The following is a 22,414-nucleotide window of genomic DNA, read 5'->3' as shown; positions in this document are numbered from 1 at the left end:
AACTACAAAGGTCAAGGTAACAAAATACAATAAAAATAGATGTAACAAACAAAAGAAAGAAGGCATATATTTTGTTTAAATTCAATATCAAGTAAGACTTTAGACAATCAAAACAATTCATCAGCCTACAATTTTACAAGATTAATTGAATGATATATTCGATGATCAAATTTCTTTTTTCTTAATCTGACTAACGAAAACTTCTGTGTATTTTAACTCTCGTGTAACTTAGAACTAAGCTGTATCAGGGTTCTATCTTTGAAAAAAATATAGGTTGATGTTTATGACATAATATTGGAGAATTTAGTGGATAAGTATCGACGAAATGGCACTTTTATTGTTGTTCTTCATCATGGTCTGTTTGTTTCATTCAAACATTGTTTTCAATATGATGGAATGTTATGCGGTTGTCATACAAATGATAGGTTTGGCTAGTTATAAAACCAGGTGTAATCCACCATTTCTACATGAGAAAATGTCTGTAGCAAGTCAAGAATATATCAGTTGTAATCCATTCTTTTGATGTGTTTCGATTTTGCCATTTGTTTAGGGACTTTCAGTTCGATATTTTTCTCAGAGTTCGGTATTTTTTGTGATTTTACTTTTTCCAATGTAAACCAATAAGTCTCTGATCAACTAAAGCCTATTATCTTTGATGCACGTTTTAACTGTCAAATTCAATACATAGTATTGAGTTATGACTTATGCATATTTATTTGTCTTTTGGAACATTACCCATATACCTTGTCAATACGATTGTTAATTAGTGTAAACAAAACGTGCATCCAACATAAGATAGTTTGTGAAACAGACTAGGCTTCAACTCAACATGCTTCTGTTAGTTGTAGAGGGAATGATAATTTTTAGTAGATTATTGAAAATGAAACTGAGAATTAGGAGTAGATGAAGGATTTTTAACAGAAGGAAATAATTAGTAGATCAGGGATAGTTAATTGATGTTCACAATTTATTGTGTGTTCCTCAAACCAAACCTTCCTTACTTATTTGTATATTTAGGAAAATAATTTTTTGAATATAGAAAACTATGTTCTTGATAATGATAATGATAATGAGATAAACAGATATATAATTTATAACTTTTATAAATGTTTAGAAGTCAATTTACACATTTGCAAAGCTTAACCAGACTGAGACTGTTCAGAGATTAATATAGTGAAGAAATGTTCAAATGGAATTGTATGCATAATAATTTTTCTGGATAGGTAAGGTTTGGGGAAACACAATACGTTAAAGACTAGATGTTAGTGGATAAGGAGAACGGGTAACTGAACAATACTTTAATTGATGATGAGATATTAGTAGATAAGGAGAAAAACGTAACTGAACAAGATGAAGCAACTTACTAACTACTCTGTCCTATACAAGTCTGCATAACAATTCTATTTTGAAGAACTACTTTTCTTATAAAAACATAATTATCTCCGTTAATTTTATGACATATCAACTAATAAAGAACATAACTGATGTAATTAGCTAGCAACTGCAGATTTGTTTTGTCATTATGAGTAACCTGGAACCCTTCTGTTAATGTCATTGTGTTCATTATATTTTAATCATTTCAGAGAATACACTCATCATACAGATGTTTCATTATATAACTCAAAACAGGTGAAGATGTGTTTCAATGCTCATAGTTCGAAAATGATACTAGAGGTATTATGATTGTCAAGAACCACAGATTTGGTTTCCAATGAACTCATTTTGAAACTCAAAACAGGTGAAGTTGTGTTTCAATGCTCACAATTTCGAAAATAATACTGAAGCTGTTATGATCGTCAAAGTCTACAGATTTGGTTTCCAATGATTATGAACTTATCTTGCTGTCTTCTATAAAAGGGCCAATAATATACTACTTAAAAGGATCACTTATATTTTCGGTTAGGATGTTTAGTTATTCATAAGTGCCCAGTATAAGAATTATTTTTAAACTACCACAGTAAATAAGTTAAATTTCAAACCCTGAAGTTATTTGAAAAATATTGGACAAAATTCAATGAACATAAGGAGTATTATTAGAAACGAGAAATGTTCTTTGATTCATTGACTAAAATAGCCCGAAACTTCATTTTTAAGTATTATAAGTCCTTATAAAATATGAAAATTGGATATATGGTTTACAGTACTACTTCTAACAAAGTTAACACATGATAATATTTTTAATTAAATTAGTGATCTGAGTATTTTAAAATGGACATTCCTTATTACCAGAAAAAGCTAATTGGTTTATATTGCATAGATGAATTGGTAAAGAATCAAGAATATTCACACATCATGCTAATGAATGTTATTTAATCATTTTCATTGCTAGTTTTGCTAAGAAGCAAGAATCTATATGTCTAGCTACTAAAAGTTGTTTAATCTTTTTATGCCAAATGAACATGACCTACCTGTATGAGTTGTGTTAGATTCGGCATCTACCCCTTGTTTTAACTTCAATGGCGGCCGGACATGTTTGAGTTCTTCCTCAGGGGAGAAATCATTTTCTTTGACATCATCGTTACTGCAGTCTAGTAACGGAGACAGTCTTGTCTCTAATGATTCCTTTCTAGAGATGGGTGCAGATATACTGGTACGTTTAAGACTGATACTGCTGCAGATGTCTGCAGTCTCCTGGTCTTCATCGTCATTCTCCGGTGTATCTGCATCACCATCGTCTTTGTTACATTTGTTGATTTTATGTTTGATGAATTTGAGTATGTCTCGCAGTGGAAAGCTGGTTTGGCATTCTCCACATACAAGTAAGTCATTTTCCTGTTCCACTGCAAAAGAAAATTGAAATATATAAATAGGAATGACTGGAGTAATTGTCTTGAACTATACATTTAAAAGTCTTATCAAAGGTATTTACTTGGTGGTAACATGGTACCATGGACATTTGGCTAAGCAGACACTTATTATCTACTGCATGAAACAAAGTTGAACTTGGCAATCTATTATCATATAACTATAAGTCACCCAATAGTATATAGTAATCAACAAATGGTACATTAAACACTTTTATTGGTAGAACAAGTGTTTTAGTGGATTTGCTCATGTGACCAGCATGATAGTGGGATGCAACCTATGTGGAAATATGAACTATTTGTTGAAGCAAAAAAAATAATGAATATTGTGTAAAAGTATGAACCAAAATAGTTAGCAAAAACTTTTAGTAAGCTACTCTGTTGATTTTGAACCAAAGTGCATTTTATGCAGGAAGCTACATAAAGAACAAAAGAGATATATTTTTTCTTTTAACTCATCAAGATTACTAATGAAGAATATAATTCCTTTACAAGCAATGAATCCAATAAAGATTGAAGGAAAGGTAAGACAATGTATTTTCCATCACACTAGGTATTCAGGTAAGCTAATAAGATAAAGTAACTAAAGCAATAGGTTCAGTCCTTTCATTACATGCTGGGGATTATATCGATTAAGGAGAAGTCCAGACAAATCCCTTGCACCTGATTAATACACTTCCTTTCTAATCTTTTGATCTATACCTAACCAGGATCAATGGCACTGCCTTCTCTAGCTTGATTGATACAGGAAGACAAAACTTTCTGTACTTTACTCGCTCATTAAGAATATGCAATTTATAACACTTTGAAAAATAAGGAATTGTCAATGGAATTATTCACCAACGACCTAAGAATGATAAAGTGAACATTGTGCAGGGTTTCTTTTTACTTTAATGAAGTTCAATTTTTCTTAAAAGAAAATAACTTAAATGCACTTTCAAGGTAAATCTGTATAGGTCAGTGACATTTAATCCCAAGAAAGTCTTGAGGCATTTTCCAGAATTTAATCTTGAATGAAGTATGCATAAATTTTTAGTTCAGAATTTTTTCTTAACACACCAAGTTCACCAACTGTGTAGTACATTTAGTAAACTATATTCATGCAGTAAGTAGAAAAAATGTCATTTTGATCAGAATTACCAAAAATTGAGTAACCATGAAATTGAAATTTTATATTTATAATCCATAGTAATATATCGATAAAAATCAATGATACAATGAAATAGAATATTCTTCTTTTAAAGACATTTTCTTCTTCTTCTTCTCATAACTTGTTTATTTAAATAACAGTTGGTGACATTTTTAATTATAGAATCTTTAAAATATTATTGCTGCTTAAATATATTGTGCTCATCTTAGGATAAGTCAATGATACTATCCTAGTGCCCTAAATTTTTTTGTCATTTTTTAAACAATCATTATCAAATTTTAAATTTTACAAAGGACATTCACATTACAAACAATATACCTATAAAGTATTAATGATTTATAAACAATAAAAAAACATAGACTGTCTTAAGGCTGTATATTTCTTATAAAACCTAATCTTCTTTTAACATCCAATAAACTACAAAATGCTATTTTTTTTTAAAATGTCAAAATCAACAAAAAAGAGAAAGCATTACAATTCATGTTATAAATACAAGAATGTTGACAATGTAATTAGCTTCAATACACAAATGTATCAAATTCAAGATTAAAATCCATTGAAAGACAAATTAACTACTTTGGAAAGCAGTTTCATCTTTAAAAAAAATTTGGGATGCATCAGATCTTTATTTTTCAAAACCAGTTCAAGTTTTAATTCGTATAGCTGCCAATAATCTTCTTAAGAAAAGCATGTGACCATAATCCATTGAGACTGCAAAAGTAAGTCTGCCATACCGATATATGGAATCAAATTTAATAATGTCACGTTACCATGACACTAGATAAGTTGTTATGCAGTGACAAATGACATCAGGGTGACAAAGGTGTGTGTCATGACTGCCATGGAGAAGGATAAATATCTTCCACAGGAACCTATAACACACATTTATCAACCAGAAATCAATATTTGCAGCAAATATGCAAACATCTTCTGCACTGACCAGAAATTACTCTGGCGTTTAATTACAATTTTTTTTTTTTTTAAATTGAGGAAAAGTTTATGTGACTTTGGTTTCAATAAATTCTGATAGGTTTTTCTGTGTAATGTTAGGATTGATTTGTGCTCAACCCACTTTAACACTATTGGCTATTTGAATGTGGTCAGATTTTATTGGTGGAAGAAGCTGGAGTGTCCAGAGAGATTTACCAACCTTTGACAGGAAAAAAAGACAATCCAAGTCAATCAAGAATAGTCCAATGCACCTGTCTTGTGAAGTTTCAAACTTACAACCCCAAACAGTGTTGATAGGCTAGTGATAAGAAGTTGGACTACTTACACCACTCCATCACTGAGGCTCCCTTAATAATCAGAGGACCAATGCTTGTTTTGCTATTTGCAATAGTGAATTTTGTCCATGATAAACAGTTTTGCTTACCTTTTTTGTAATCTTTTGACTCATTCATGTCACTTATCATTTTGCATTAAGTTATCTCATCAAATTCATATTACATCTGCTTATTTATATAACAGTCTATTGACTATAAAAATGAATTTCAGTGTGAATTCTTTATTTTTGGCAGTACCAATTTTTCATGAATATGAAGAAAACTTGTATTTTCATGTATATTTGAATTCCCAAAATTTGCAAATATTTGTTGAAACGGAAAATGTGTAATTCTTTGACCATCTAATTTCGTTGTTCAAATGTTCCCACCCAATCAATAGAAGTTGGTATCCAACGAGCAATAATGAATCCACAGTAGCAGGAATTATCGTATGTATTGGACAGTACAACAAACCACAAAAACACCTCTGCTCCTTCAAGAAAAACAGGAACACAAACAACAAAAAACAACTAGGGTCAGCACATGGGCTGGATAAAAGATGTAGTGGGGTTAAGCCAGGTTTAGCAAAGCACAACCCTCCCCCTTGACCTATCTTATCATGTCCTTTTCTTAGGGATTGTGATGATAACTTGACAACTCTTTTGTCATTAACATATTACATAAACATATTGTAACACTACATGACCTTGTTGTTCTAGAACAAAGAATCTCAACAATGATAATGGTGCAGGTTTTTCTGATTTTCCTCTAATGATTTACCTATATTTGTAAGCGGCAGGTAGATACTTTGATTTTACCTAATGTTCCACAGGAAGTTATTGAAAACCAAGCCTTTGTCACATTTCCTAATTAAAGAGTCTGCCTCTTTTAATATTCCTCAATAAACGACAAGCATTACATTCAAAGACTATCACATACGAAAAATTATTAAAGAAGTTGATGCACTACAGCAAAGAGAAGAATTAAATTGCATTCTTGAAGTGTCAAATTATTCTTGTATGTATTCTTCTCTCTGATAATTAAAACTTCTGAACTAAAAGCCTCTTAATGAATACTTACATTTGTGAGGAATATTATTACAATTACATAATAAATCATGATTTTCCATCATAATAACCTTACAAAAACAGGGTAGGATTTTAAGTATCCCATAGATATAAAATAAAGTTCCCATTTACATTGATTACACTGAAGTGATAAAACATGGGGTCAGTTCAGGAGACTTATAAACAACTCAGGCCACCCTGATTGGTCAGTCCTAATGTCCATTGGCCTTAAATGGCCCTCGGTCACCTGCATCAATCATACCACAAATAATATTTTTTGACTATTCATCAAGCAAAAAAGTTCTCATGTAGAGAATAAAAATATTGTACAGTGGACAGTGGTGTCATTGAAGGGTCAGTTAGTGTCACAGGACACTGAACATTGCTGACCTCTCATAACCCACGATTAAATCTCTAGTATCAGTTTAGCCTATCAGCAAGACAATAAAACAATTGTTTGTTTACACAAACATTGACTTGCCATATTTATTTATAGAAAAAATTATTATTTAAATAACAGTTTGGAAACCTTTATTATAAATTGTATTTTTATCACATATTGGAAGATTATAATTATATATATATTTATAATTTAAAACATACAAATAATTTATATTGAAGAATATGTTATAAAAGCGAGGACAAAATGGATAGAGCAGATTTTTTCATGGTTCAAAAATGTCATTCATTTTGTGCAGTATCAAGAGACTTAAAAAAATTATTTGCTATAATAATAGAATAAAAGTAATGTCTTAAACTTTTGGTGTATTGGCAGTAGTTTGTTGGATGTATGTCCATCAGGACAATCAAAACCAAACATTTGAAAGCCAAGAATGTATAATACTTTAAGAGCTATATGACCGGTAGGAACCTTCACAGAATTGATCAACCCATATCAGGTGAACTTTGCATGAAAGTTTAGTAGGAACTCTAATTTTCAAAAGTTATCAGCAGGAAATTCCAGAAATGTTTTATATGTCCCCCTAGGATCTTTTGCCTCTTTTACAATTCTTATTATTGTGCAAGTTGTTCAATTTTTCCTAAATTCCCCTTTACTTTACTATACATTTTAATGGAAATACCATTTTTAATTTCAGAATGGCATAACTCATGGAAGTGACATATTTCACAGTGGGCACTTTAAAAGTTTTGATTTGCTATATAAACATGGAGAAATCAATGTTCCCTGATGTTTTTAAATGTTACAAGCTTCTGAACCTAACATGATTGATTGATTGATTGTTGTTTGCTAAAAGATCTCAGGCACAGCCGACCCTTAAAGAGCTGTAATACTGATAACTGACCCTAGACTTCAGAAAATAACCAAACTTATAGTTTAACAACTTGTATACTGAAATTCATAACTTTTCTGTTTTCTATTGCTATCATTTTTCAAGGGGCATAATTCTTGAATGGCTGGTGTCATAACAATTCATTGAATTTTTATAAGTCATATACATCAAACCAGAATCATTCTAAAAGAAAACAATTAAACAATCACATACTATTTCAATAAAAGAAATGATTTTAAAAAGATGCAATGGATGACAGTCAGTTCATTAAAAAGATACCATATATGAGCTGCAGCAGGCCCTCCCTAACAAGTAAAATTCAAGCTCGATTAAAAAAAATCCTAAATTAAACATGGGATCTTCTGGTTCTTGCAACATTTTAAAAAAGACACTTTTATTTACATGTAAATGTTACAAAACTGTCAAACAACATAAAAATGTTTACCTATTTAGGCAGTTTAAATATCAAATATCAAAAAGAAATACAGAAGGATACTTCTTAGTGTTCCCCTATTATACTGATTAATTAGTTTTTGTAATATATCTATGTGATTTTCACCATTACATGTAGTTAGATAACAAACAAAAATCCACAATGTTTTCCAACAATTAAGGAACTCAACTCATTTGAATACATTAAGCTAGTTGAAAATTGTAAAAAATAACTTCTGTCAAAGTCAGTAAAATTGATCAAAAAAGTACTAATGTTAAAATAAGTGGATTTATTAAATATATAAATTAATAATAGAAAACAATTCCAAAATCATTTAGTTAAATAAAACCTTGTAATTCCCTTTGCCTTGGATTTTTTTTTTTTAACTTAGAAACTTCCAGATAAAGATTAATCAAGAAAAGTGCATCAGAAGCATAAAAGTTTTATTTCAATATTTTAAATAAAAAGAAATCTAAGATGACAATCTAGAGATTGGAATGCCTCAAAACAGACCTAATTCATAATCTCAAATTATACTTGAATGTTGTTTTTTTAAAACTTTGAATTTTTCACATAATAAATTTTAGAATTTAATGCAAAAAAATACGACATAAAAATTCATTCAGTGTACATTTTTAGCTAAAACAAAACGACAGCTCTACTGCTGTGTAGAGAAAACACTGTTAAAATTGCAAAATAACCTTTTTTTCTATAAACATTTATGAATTTCATGAAAATTAAATCTTAAATTGGTTTTTACTTTAGAAAAGACCACAAAATATCTTCTATATTTCAAAATCAAGAAACAGCTTATCAATAGCATTACACAACAAAAAGCTTGTAGAAATACAAGTTTATTTATTAAGATCATTATGAATATTTATTAAAAAAATATATTTTTTTAACATCAAAGTTTTAATAACTGTTGAAAATGTTTGTAGTTTCCATTTAGAGTAATGTGAATATCTTTAATTTTCCTAAAGCTATGTTAATTCTACAAAAAGCATCCACATTTTTATCTTGGTAATTACTTTGAAAGAGTCAGCATTTCTTCTGAGAAATACAAATCTATTCAAGAGAGAAAAAATACATGGCTATCATATTAATTCTTTTTTATGCAGAAAACAAAAGAAAAAGAATTTTCCCAGACCTTTTTATGAATTGACCGCAACCTTCTGACAAACAATAAGATCTGGTCAAATGAATTCACCGGGGACCCCTTGACCGTGGTCATTTAATCCCATCAAAATTAATGTTCACAAAAAATATCCTGCCACAATTAACCAACAATAGAAGACCATGTTCCCTGACCAGTCATAAATAAAATGCATTTTAAAGGTATGCTTCAGGTGGTCAGTACAAACGGTCAGTTGTCATTATAAACTTTGTCCATTCAACCATTATTGAATACCATAAAAAAGTTTATAGCGGGTCATTATAATACTCCTTCTACTTAATCTAAATGAAGGAAATGCCATTTCTTTATATTATTAATATTTTTCCAAATTTATACCTGCGTCTCTCAACAAATCTTTCAATGTGACATGCACCTGCAATAAACCATTTTATATTCCCTCAATTTTAAATGCATTTGCTTTTTAATATTCTAAGCAGGGTTTCATAGCTAAAATTGCAGACTTCACCCTCCAAGTAAATGTTCTTCATTATTTTTTTTCCCTTTCTTTTCTAAGAATAAAGTCTTTTAAAGATCCACAAATACTATTATGAAATAGCAAATTAAAGATCTAATAGCATAATTACAGATTTAAAATTCAAAATTTAAGTGAATTTCTGCCAATGGTAATGGGCAAATATGTGGAATTTATTTTCATTTTGCTACATTTGAATTTTAAATATAATGTTGAGGTTGGGTTCTTAGTTGAAGCAGTGTGACAAGAAGATGTAACATTGTCAAGATTTAATGAGATACTTTAAATCTCACAGCCAAGACGTAATTGTGAAAGCTAGGAATTTGAGGACATCTTGTATGCTTTATTACCAGTGGTATTTCTTTAACCGTTACGTAAAATCAATAAGAAATAGCTACTTTACGGCAAGCAATAGCAAAATAGAATTTTACTTTTTTAATCTCTCGTCAACATTAGACCTCTGATGACCATGTATAAAACATTTAATTGACAGGAAAGGATTAAAAAGTTGAATTATTTTTTTTAAGTAGTTGGAATGACAGCCCTTAAGAAAGCATAAGACTTACAATTTTTTTTAAAGTTGAAAACCTCTAATTAATTAGGGGGAATTTAAATTTATAATAAGGCACAAGTAACAATCTGATAGTCAGTACAGATAGGGAAAATTCACCCTTTCATTAAATCACTTAAACCATGCAATACATCTCATTAAATGTTTAATTTACTATATTTTTTTAAAATTTGTTCTTGCCAAGTTGCCATTCAGATTTTCTTTTATTTATTTTTTCCTGTTTTTTTTTCAACGTTGAGGCATATATATGTTAACGTAAGAAGCTTCACAATTTTTTATTTTTTTTTCTTGGAAAGAAAATATATAAAACAGCATTATTAAAATGTCTTTAGCTGCTGAAAAGACAAATGTGGGAATTTGATTAAAATTTTACTTTCTTAGAAAAATTATCTAAATACTGGACTTTTGAAAAAAAAAAATTTGGCATCTCATTTACAACGTTTGATTTTATGTAAAATATCTTTAATTTATAAAATCTTTCTTATTCCACATAATTCTTAGTAACTATATCAAATTACCTATAACTTGAATATCTAAGTATATCAAATAATCACAGTTTCAGATTATTAATCGATACACAAAATATGGTTCGGAATAAATCTTTTACTTAATTACAAAGAAAAAACAATTTCAAAATAAATGTTTTGAAAATATAGATAAATTTTAACTATGTGAAGTCTTATATAATCATTCCTCATTAATTTTACATAGGTCTTTCTGTAAAAAATTCATTTGACCATTAAAATTTAAATAGAATATTATATATGAGTAAACAACTAACATTCTTATTTCATTATATGATACCCTTTTTTTTCAAAGGGAACAGGGAAAAAACACAATACAAATACATGCTCAATAAGTACAATCAGTGAAAAATATACTTTGCATGATATTAAGCCAAATTTTTATTATATAATTCCAACTCTATAATAAAATAATAACAAAAGCATCTACATTTTGCCAGCAATAAATATATAAACATACTCTGGACTAATAATAAAACACAACTTATGAACATGTATAAAAGAGGGACAAAAGATACCAAAGGGACAGTCAAACTCATAAATCTAAAACAAACTGACAACACCATGGCTAAATATGAAAAAGACAAACAGACAAACAATAGTACACGGTTTTTTTTTAATGGTAAGTTATTGTAACAAAATGCTCTGAACTTGAACAAGAGATCTGGTTTGAAGTAAACTGAACTTCATAAGTTTGTTAAGAATATATATTGCAAAATGTAAAAAAAAAAAACTGAGTTAAATATCTGCAAGATCTGAGTAAGTTCAGTTTTTTTCTGAATGTTTAAAAATGTATCATTTAGTATATCAATTCGCAAATTGTTTTTCACGAGTTTTAAGCTGAAGGAACAAATTCAAAGTATAGAGCCGAATAAAAGCGCAAAATAAGATAAATGATTTCTGTTATAATACCTCCTCTTTTGAGTTTTAACATGTTTTAAGTGTTTTGAAATTAAAAAAAGTCAATTGAGTAAACTGATCTGATGAAAAGAGCCATGAGGATTTTTCTCACAATTTCTTATTATTTTATTCTTTGGCTTAAAAAGCAATCACCCTATGTGTAGAGTGGGGTGATTCAGCCTAAAAAGACTCATGATGATGTTGTTCCACTGTGAAATATAGATTGTTGAGTGAATTTCACCTGAACTCACTGTAAAATTTACATATTTGGAAGAGCTTTAATTTTTTTTTCCAGAGCATTTTGTTCCAATAACTTACCATTAAAAAAATATCAAGGAAATATGTAAAAAAAAAGCATTAATTCATACAAGACATACATGAAAGGAAATGTGGGGTTTGTGTGAAGACAGCAACCTAACAGAAAACATGCAACAAGTTGATTAAGGCTAAAACATTAATCTCCTAAAGCATTTCAGTAATTTATAAACACTGTTGACGTCACTGTTCTTTGAAAAGACATTAAGACCGTATTCTTTTTCCCAAACTGACAAAAACATTGATAATTTATTCCAGTGGTATAACTCCAAATTGACCTGTCCTTGATTCTGTTTGCTGAATGGAATTCCAATAATTGGGATTTTTTTATTTTTCCCTATAAATTTGTGAAAACAAATGTGTTTTTTTTTCTCTCTCACAAATGCCTGATAATATTGACCAATCCATGTCAGAATTTTTATCATAGATTTTCACAAAACAGCAATGTAAATGTCCATCAGAAAGTCGATTCAATAAAAGAAAATCTGGAATTTCCAGAAAAATCTTGTGAATACATATTAATGATGTTCTTAAAGGTTCTCTGAGGATTAAATTGTTGTCTTGTATATGGGTTTAATTTAATTTTCAGGAAATTGTCACATGTCTACTTTAAGGACAATAAAGTTACATTTAAAACAAATAAAAAAATAATTAAAGCAATAAACATTTATTATAATAATCAATCAGATATCTTCATGAATTTTTCATTTGCAACTGAATATTTTGTTTCGATTTGACCAGAAACATTGACTTTTTGAACTTGTACTTGAGCGACAATTTATTTATTTGTCTCAATGAATGGTCTGTATTGGTGTTGTATTGTTATTTTATTTCACCACTGATCCTTGATCATAACCTGGCTTGACCTCCATCAATAACCACTTTAAAGGTGACCACCGAGGGCTACCGAGTGGACAAACTATTGACCATAGGGCATTTAATTACCGCTATTGGAGCCAGCCTGTGTTGGGCTATCGATCAATCAAGTCTTTGACAAGATCACGTTTTTAATGTTAAAACGAAATAATAAAATTTCTTCAGTAAAATCAATAAGCTTATAGTAATTAAAATGGGGAGAGAAATGATCAGTCTGAGGCTGGAGTAAATATTCAGTGTCACAAAAGCTACCATTACATTGTCATTGATAGTTAAAGCTGAATTATTTGACAATGGCGAAGTGGTTTGGAATCAGAGTAATGTCCCTTGTGATCCAAATCGTACAAAAACAAATGCTATCATTGCAAGGTATTAAAAGAAAAATCTCATCTTGTTTTAAAATCCATAGTATTATATAATCCAAAATCCTGGTCTCAGATGTGGTTTTATTCCTTTAAATCTCATTCAAATTTACCAGATATTTTTACATTGAAAATCAAACATTTTGTCTTTTAAATTAAATTTAGGATTCAATGAAGAGACAAAAGTAAAACTCTAATTTTGTGAAATTTCAATAATGTCTTTTTGACAGACAGATTGGAACTGCAGAAATTGTGACAAATTCTATGGAAATGATAGAAATCAAATTTTCTAGCTGCAAAGAATTTCAAATTAATTTTGTTAAACCCTTGATCCCTGGGTTCAGATAAAAAGAAAAACACATTAAAACCACAGAACAAACTAAGAGATATGCAACAAGTAAGGGAGAGCAACTATAGAAACTAGAAAGAAGCTGGATTTACTTGTCAATTATCAAAGACTTAATACATGTATCTATAAAACTGCTACTCATAAGTGTTGATTATGTGGCAGTGGCTGATCAAGGGGAGGGGTTCAGGGGGTTGGAACCCCCCTTTTTTATGATCAATGAATTTAAATGGGGACATTTAGTTGAAACCCCCCATTTTTAAGGGATCCGCCCCTGTGTAATTACTCTTTTTCCACATTGCACATGGATTTAGCCAGCAGATATTGTGTCATTCAAATTATTGCTGTAAGCCTTAATGGCTCCCTCTATAAAGTATTAACACCGCATCAAAAATTTGAAAAAAATACCTCCTCCTAATTAGTACCTGGGAAAACATTGGGCAACTCTCTTGAATTGAGTTCCTGGAAACTGACAGCAATGTCAGGAATATAAACAAGAAAACATAAAGATCTGTGGAATATCAAGTAAGCAACCCTAGTATACATACAATTTCATTTTATAATGTTTGTAAACAAAGGTCATTCACAAAGATAGCTTGGAAAAATCCAAAAATTATAATCTCCTTTTCTTACAAATACGATTGAAAGGTAATAATCCTCAAGCCAAAAACTTATCAAACAATTTCCTTGAAAGCCAATTTCTAACTGTTTTTAAAAGAACAAATTTTTCACTTTGGACAATTTACTTCTATTACAATGATAGTTTACTTTTATATCTCAATGACCATGTACTTTTCTATTTCAATGACCACTTAACATTACATTTCAATGACCACTAACCTCTACATTTAAACCATGCCCTTATCAAATTTTATTTTAAGACATGATTCTATATAAATTGTCCTGGACAACCTTTTCTTAGTAAGTGTGACATTCAGAAAAAAATATACACAGCATGATATTATATTACGATTTAATATTGTCAAAATAAGTTTGAATGTTGGTGTGTATGTCACAAGTCACCAAACTCTCTTCAGTCTTCAGAATGATATCAATAAGAAATTCAGATATTTTTTCATAAGTTAACTTACTGGGATTTTCGAAGATTATATAGTGACCTTTAGATGTTGTTTTTCAGCGAACTGATAACACCCCAATTGTCACCTTTTTATCTTTTAATAAAATTCTGATGTTTTTTCATAAGTTAACTTCCTTTGATTTTGACACGATTATATAGCGACCTTTAGACGATTTTTTTTAGCAAACTGATTACACCCCAATTATCACCTATTATCTTAAATAAAGTATTAGTCTTTGCTGGACAGTGACTTTTACAGGACTAAACCAAAAGAAAAGTCAGTCATCTGGCTTTCATACACAGCAGTAACCTATGACACAAACGTGGGGATAACGAACTCTATGATAAAATCAACCTTAAAGATCACACAGAAAGTCAGGTGGGAGTTTTATACCTAAAGACATCATACATGAAAAGCAGCCAAAAAATTCTTTCATTTTTTCATAAGTCAACTTCTTTCTGTTTTGCCAAGATTTATATACAGTGACCTATGGACCATATTTTTTTAGCGACTGATTACATCTGAATTATCACCTATTATCTTTAGTCTTTTCTGGACAGTGACTTTTACAGGACTATAAACCGTACGGAAAGTCAGTCATCAGGCTTTCATACACAGCTAGCCTATGACACAAATGCTGGGCTGATAAAATCAACTTTTAAGATCACACAGAAAGTCAGGTGGGAGTTTAATACCTATAGACATCGTACATGACAAGCAGCGGAAGACTTATTGTTATCTTCCCTTTAAGTGAAAGTGAAGTAGAGATGCTATTATTTAATTAGCAGTCGTTTGTTTTGTCCTTTGTTTTGTCCGTTCATCTGTTTGTTCATCCAACTGTATTCTATAACAACAAATATTCCCATACAAGTGACTAAATTAACTTTAAACATCCAAAAAAACTATCATTGGCATAATCAATACTAACTTATCTTTTATCCTTAAATTTGCCCCCAAAAAAGTTGCCAGCAAGTAATTATTTTGTGCCTGGCATATAAGGTGGATTTATTTATCTTTAGTGGATTAAGGAAACAGTTTATTTGAATGGATATTTGTTTCAATGGTTTTAAAGTCTCTGTACACTTAGTCTTTAGAAAAATTTAAAAAGAACTTTGTTAGCATTTAATATTTGTTGTTTACCTATAATAGAATTAATGAAAATAGGTACCAAATGGATAATAATGAATCCCCCCCCCAAAAAAAAACCCCAGTTATTACAACGTCTAATGGCAAAACCTGATGCAAGATTTATATTTTCTAAGAAAATTGTGATTCATTAGTTTAATATTTTAAATAGATCTTCTCTATGTAAAGGAATCTATAAAAATATTAAACAAATGTAATTTAAACTTCTTTTCAAAAGATAATGCAAAGTTTAATTCTTCTTAATCAAATACTAGCCGTGGAATATTTAGAAACGTATAATCAATTTTGAATGGCCTTACATTGGAATACTACTATATTTAGTAGCGTCAATAAACTAGGAAAAGTTAAAACATGTAGGTACATGATTAGCTAGGAGATAGTCAATAAAATATATTTAGCCAACAGGTAGGTTAGTGACCTATATTACGTGTCATTGACCAATGGCTCCATAATGTCAATATTTTTGCATATTTTAGTGATTAAGGTTTGTAATAAAATAGTAAGCAATGTATATATACATAGAAATCTAATCAGTTTATGTCTTGTAAGCATTTTATGAAATTTAATATCGAACAGAGTGAGTTTAAAGGGACGAAAAGTACTTAACAGGTCATTCAAACTTGACCAACAAAAAAAGTAGAGGCAAGAATGGTTTATTTTCTAAATATATATGTTCTTTAAATACACAAAAGAAATCCCAAAACCATATATTTTCTGTTGAAAAAAAAATCATTAGAAATCTTAGTATTGATTGATTTGATTGGTGTTTAACACCACTGACAGAACTTTCATCTTGGGACTCACAACCAATGTCAAGAAAGTAAAATGTTTGAGAGCATCAAGATTAAAAAAAGGCTACAGGTATAAACAGCGGAGATGATTGTATCAATATAAATGCAGCCAATCCATTTAAGGGGATGGGGAAATCTTTGAAATGAATGGCATATCCTGCTCAATCACATGTGCCATAGCCATATCTAAGCATTACCCTTTGTGGACCATATTTAACTGTTAAGTCTTTCTTTAAGAAAAAATGGGCCAAGTTTGTAAGGCCTGATTTCCATGGAATATATCATGTATAAATTTATTGACATTTATGATGTGCATCCACAAGATATAAAAACATGAGGCCATATGTCTAGGCAAGTTTTCAACAAATTTGGGAAATACACAATTATATTACAAAAGGAATAGATGCTAGTGGAGACAGAGTGCCCTGCAACTGAAGAAGAGATAAAACGAAATATTTAAATCAGGCAAAAACAAAGGATCATGGGAAAAATGAAAAACATTTCCAAATTGATATCTACTAAAAAAATGTCAATTTTTATACCTGGCCACTAACATTTTCAAAATTCAACATGAATTTAATATTACAAGTTATTACTTTTAAGTAAGTAAGTCAAATAAACAGCTTTAGTTTAAAATTATATGAAATTTATTAATAACGATTAGCGTGAATACGTTACAACAGGTTGTGGACATTATTGTCACATGTTATACGGAATCGTTCATCTGTGTCAGATGTATGCATGGATTGGTAAATCTGCCTACAGCCTTTTAATATTGTGTCACACTTAAAATCTGCAAAATGCACATATTGGTGTTAAAATCATGATCCCATGTCAACTGAGAGTGAGAACAGGAAAAACATGTAATAAACTCATTAAGCGAGAATCAGAGCAGAAAAACTACCCGATCAGGTGGAAAATGTTCCGGGTATTTGGTCGTAGATTTTTATTGAAAAATACTTTTCAATCATGTCTAATAGGATAGTGACATTAGACGGGAAAGTTCAAAGAGGGGAAATTTAGCTTTTACTTTTATATATTCAATATTTTGTCATGATCTATTCACAGTCTATGGGCAGCGGTCCATTTATTATCCAAAATGAATTACTGAACCACTTTTGGTAGAACGTATGTTTTACCTGTTGTTAATACCACTTTATAAACAGATTTATAATGTATGATTTTTGTAAAAAAATAAAAAATCTAACAGAAAAATTGTATGATGATATTACATAATGTTAACAGGTAGCAACAAGATCAAATTTAATAATACAAGTAATTCCCATACAAGGAAGAACAGACAAACTTAAGCTTACAATCTTGTTTATGGTGAATTTGAATTTCTAAGCCGAGATTAAACAAGTTGAACTGTGAGCAATGGCTCAATAATTTTATACCCCTGTCAAGTTTTCTGTAAACACGAAGTTGATGAGTGATACATGTAGTTGTGAAACTTCATAAAAAACGTTTAAACTGTTCGTGTCGAATTTCCAAAAAGTTTTGATTTGTAGTTCTTGATTAACTGAAACCAAAATTTTAAAAGACACCTTGAATTAAGAAATTATACAGAAGGATATTTTAAAACAAATTACAATGAAGTGTTGATATTTTACTATAAAGTGCTCAAACTAGGCATATAACGTGGAATCGTCTCTGTACAATACCTGAGCAGCCCCGTTCCCCCTTCACCTTGCTCAATCATTAACTCATAAGTAAAAACTAATAAAACTAAAAAACTTCATACTAAAATTCGTATATTGGAAATTCCTGGATGTCAATTATGTCAGGCAGACTCTGCATCAACCAATCAGAGCATCTACATGTATGTAAAACAGCATCATTCCAATAATGCATCAGTATTTTTCTCTGGTTTATACTTATACTATTAAAGATAGCATTTGTGTGATTTTACACAAATAAGAAACTGCATGATCTTTCTAAACTTTGTACAACTAAAAAATATTATTTCCTATAAATTTTCCTAGCTAGTTAGAGTCCATTTTCCCCAGAAACGTAACAAGTCTTAACAGGCACTCCATCCAAATTGGAGGCTACACATCCATTTCAAACAAAAACCTGTCATTAACTAAAAGTACAAAAAAACAATTTGGTCCCTAGGAATGAATAAATAAATAAATAAATTATAGTCTTCAATGGTCAAAAAATTTCCAATGCTGAAATGTTTTTTGTTTGATTCCTTTAGTATAGTACTTACAACGGGCCATCTTCAAGTGAACCTTTCATTTTAATCACACGTACCCGGGGAGGAGAAATGTTCAAGATTTCATATTATGGTCCAACAAATTTAATCCTCAGTATTCTGTAATTTTCATATGAAAAGACTATGTAATTTATTCTTTAAAAGGTCCATTTTGTTAAGTATCCTTTTATTTGGCGAAACACCTGTATAAAAACTTTATCACCCTAAGATGCCAATAGCCATGTAATATTATTCAAACGCCATATAAAGCATTATTTTACTGAATTTAAATCAAATATACAGAACTTGAATGACAATTGTCTAAATAAAGGCTTTATTTCTCTCACCAATTTTTCACATCAAGTTGGAAGGAGTTAAAGTTTCAAAATTCAACATTTAAATTTATTTTTGGATATCAACTTTTAAAAGGCTTTTGACCTTTTACCAAACAGAAAATGGAAACAGGCTTTGTTGAGATAGTAGTACATTTGTGACCAATCTAAGCCACATCTAAGGGATTGGAAAATATTTAAGTTCCAGAACTTGGGACTTTAACTTTATAAAATGACCTTCAATAATAACACAATAGAAGTCTGATGGACCTGTGCATTTATACAGAAAAAATAATTTACCAGACTTTCATGAACAAATGGAATAGCAAGAGAAAGGAAATGATTCAGTTCACAATAATAAGAATAAGCATATTTATTATTCCAATTAAGGGGCCCTTAATGAGCAGCATGACATGCATGTACACATAAAACAATACATCATGATTTGTATTAAACAGAAAAACATTTTTTGATACATTTAAATGAAATAGTAAAAGTTAGACAGATGTTTTTATCTTCGTTCTATATAAGTCACATACATTTTAATTCCAGGCAGTAAATATGTGCATATAAATAATAAAGCCCTTGAAATTTATTTTTTTTAAAATATTCCCCAATTTATGCATTGACCACTCTTATTTTTAAGCAGTGTATGAAAATGACATGAGGTCCAGGAAAATAACAGATAGATCCATACATAAAAGTTGAAAGTTTTTTTTTTAAAGGCAATTATTGATGGGTTAAGTTTACTGACCCACCATTTTTTTAACTTTTTTTAAATCTTGAGAGAGAAATGTCAAGTTTACAAACCAGTTAAACCCTGTAGTAATATAAACCTTTCTTACTTTTGTTCCAATAAATTAACTAAAGTTTGATTAAATCATCACAGAATCAAATAAGATTTTACGAACAAATATCAAATTGTAAATGAGACAATATCCCAAATGTGAACATATTGAATCAGTTACAAAATATTGTTAAAACTTGAGTATAAAATGACAATAACATCCATTTTCTTGGGTCAACTTATAAGCCCTATGATTTTATACTGGTCGTCCAGTGTAGTTGCAAAAAGCATATTTTTCACTGTATTTATTGGACTAAGTGATATAGTGCACAAACAAAAATCAGTGCATCTATTTAATAGCTGAAAGCCTGATAAATGCGTTGTTTAAAAATTAAAAGAAACAGAGTTATCTTCCTTGATTTAGAAATTGAATTCACACAAAATGGTATTTACTTGATTAAAAAAAAGCACAATAGTTTAATTTTTTTCATTAAAAATAATGGTTTTTAAATAGATGAATAAATGAATAACTAATTATAAATTTATTTGAATTCTTCTCTGTGTGTGGCATCACAATAATATAAACTATCCAATGAAATCTGAATCATTGTAGTTAATACCATAAATATGATCCCTCTACATTTGGGTATTTTATTTGAAGAAGAAAATCCATGGACTCATACATTAGGAATAAAACTTTAGTCATGTTGACAACATTAAGCTTTGACTGTACTAAGAAATTTAAAAACCTTAGGTTCTGAGAAACTTAAATTTATTATTAAAGTGTTTGACCATTTATGGCCAACAAAATTAAAATACATTTCTGGTCTTCAATGAAACTATGGTGTGAATTAACATTAAATTTACAATCATGATAGTCTATTTAAAATTTCTAGCAAAAGTCAAAGCTATGAAATTGAGCAAATAAATCAACAAAGAAATGACAAAATCAGGTAAATGACACAAAAATAAATCAAAAAATAATAAAAAGTTACTTACTGAAATTCTTTAAAAAATTAAAAAAACTTCATTTACTTAAGACTTTTTGTCACATTTGGTTGCTCATGTAAGTGCATCCCACTTATAATTGCACTGATCAAAATCTTAGTAAAACTGTGAAAAAGATGTTTTTTAATTTATTAAATCTGTTAAAAAAGGTGTTTAAATACTGTTGAAAAAAATATTTCCAATATATGATAAATGAAAGTTCAAACTTTACAAGAACTTAATAGATGCGTTAATTTGTTGGCCTTTTGAAAGGGAGTCTAGTGTTAAAAATAGAAAAAGACCTTCCTTTTTTAAAATTCGTTAACAAGGTCAACCAAAAAAACAATTGTTAAAACAAGTTCCTTGAGAAAATGGTTGATAAGCGTTCCATGTGAAAGATCTGAAAAGTCATCTCTATCGATTTTCTTGTACTATTTCAATTTATTATGCACTTGAATACGTTATATAAAACTGTCCATCGGTAGGTGAAGTTTACTTACTGCATAATAGGTGTGCATTCAGTCTTTGTGTGGACTAAAACTTGGCAATAATTCAATACAAACTGACACTTTTGGTATGGGGACAATACGTCCAAACATATCTTAATATTTGATCGCATTTAAATTCGCCAGACCGGACAATTTCAAGCTTTTGAATTACGGTACAACCAATATGCATAATTCAATAACCGGGTTTTTTGATAAAGATCTTGTGTTGTAGTCCAAACAATACAGGGTCACTTACATATTGTCAAGCCTTCTTCTGACGTCCTGTTTCTTCTATTTACTTTCAAATTTACACAAGGGGACTGTAACCTTTCCATGTTTAATTCAAGACATTTAAATATTTAAAATGTTAAAACTTATAAAAGATATGTGCACATTCCAAGGACTTGTTGTGACATAATATCACCTAAAAAACAATATCTTACAACAAAGTGACGTTTATTATGTAAACTTTTTAATCATATAACTGTGGTCTTCTGGACCATTTCATCAATTTAACATAATGTCATGCATTTTTGGTTTGAAATGAAATCAATAACAATATAAAAATAGATTTAGTTGTAAGCACCCACCAGACAGCTACTCAACAAGGATGGCTGGACAAAAACGGGGACATGTAAAAATTAACTGTGTTTACCTGCGATCAAAGACCTTGCCAATGTCACATCTTAATAATTTTGTCCTTTTATGATTTTAATATTGATGGTGAATCTTCAACTGTTTCTGTACTTCCTATTAACTTTCATGATAAGATTTTTAGTTTTTTCATTGGTTTAAAAAAATAAAATGTAAAACAGACTTACTTAAAATAAATGCCTAATAACTTCCAGAAACTGAAGGGAGACAACTCTAGAAAACAAACAATGGGAGACAACTCAAACACATGAACCATAGAAGACATCATGTAGAATCATTTTAAGTATATCCAGATAATTTCTAACTATATGTATATATCTGATAGACAAATCTCTAAATCTAACAGCACTATCCCACAGTTTATATGTCATACAGCTGCTAGAGGGGTTCACCAAA

The 22,414-nt window shown here is 29.8% G+C and overlaps 1 protein-coding gene across 1 annotated transcript in view; it reads right to left on the bottom strand.

Moving 5' to 3' along the window:
• Positions 1-22,414, bottom strand: part of LOC134710169 (B-cell lymphoma/leukemia 11A-like) — a 46,417-nt gene that overhangs the window by 18,300 nt on the left and 5,703 nt on the right. Inside the window, exon 2 of the mRNA XM_063570386.1 lies at positions 2,409-2,780. Coding sequence (XP_063426456.1) covers positions 2,409-2,780 — 372 coding nt within the window. The remainder of the gene's footprint in view (positions 1-2,408; positions 2,781-22,414) is intronic.

This window comes from Mytilus trossulus, chromosome 3, assembly GCF_036588685.1.
Source record: "Mytilus trossulus isolate FHL-02 chromosome 3, PNRI_Mtr1.1.1.hap1, whole genome shotgun sequence".
Classification (NCBI taxonomy): domain Eukaryota; kingdom Metazoa; phylum Mollusca; class Bivalvia; order Mytilida; family Mytilidae; genus Mytilus; species Mytilus trossulus.
This window is presented reverse-complemented; position numbering and strand designations above follow the sequence as displayed.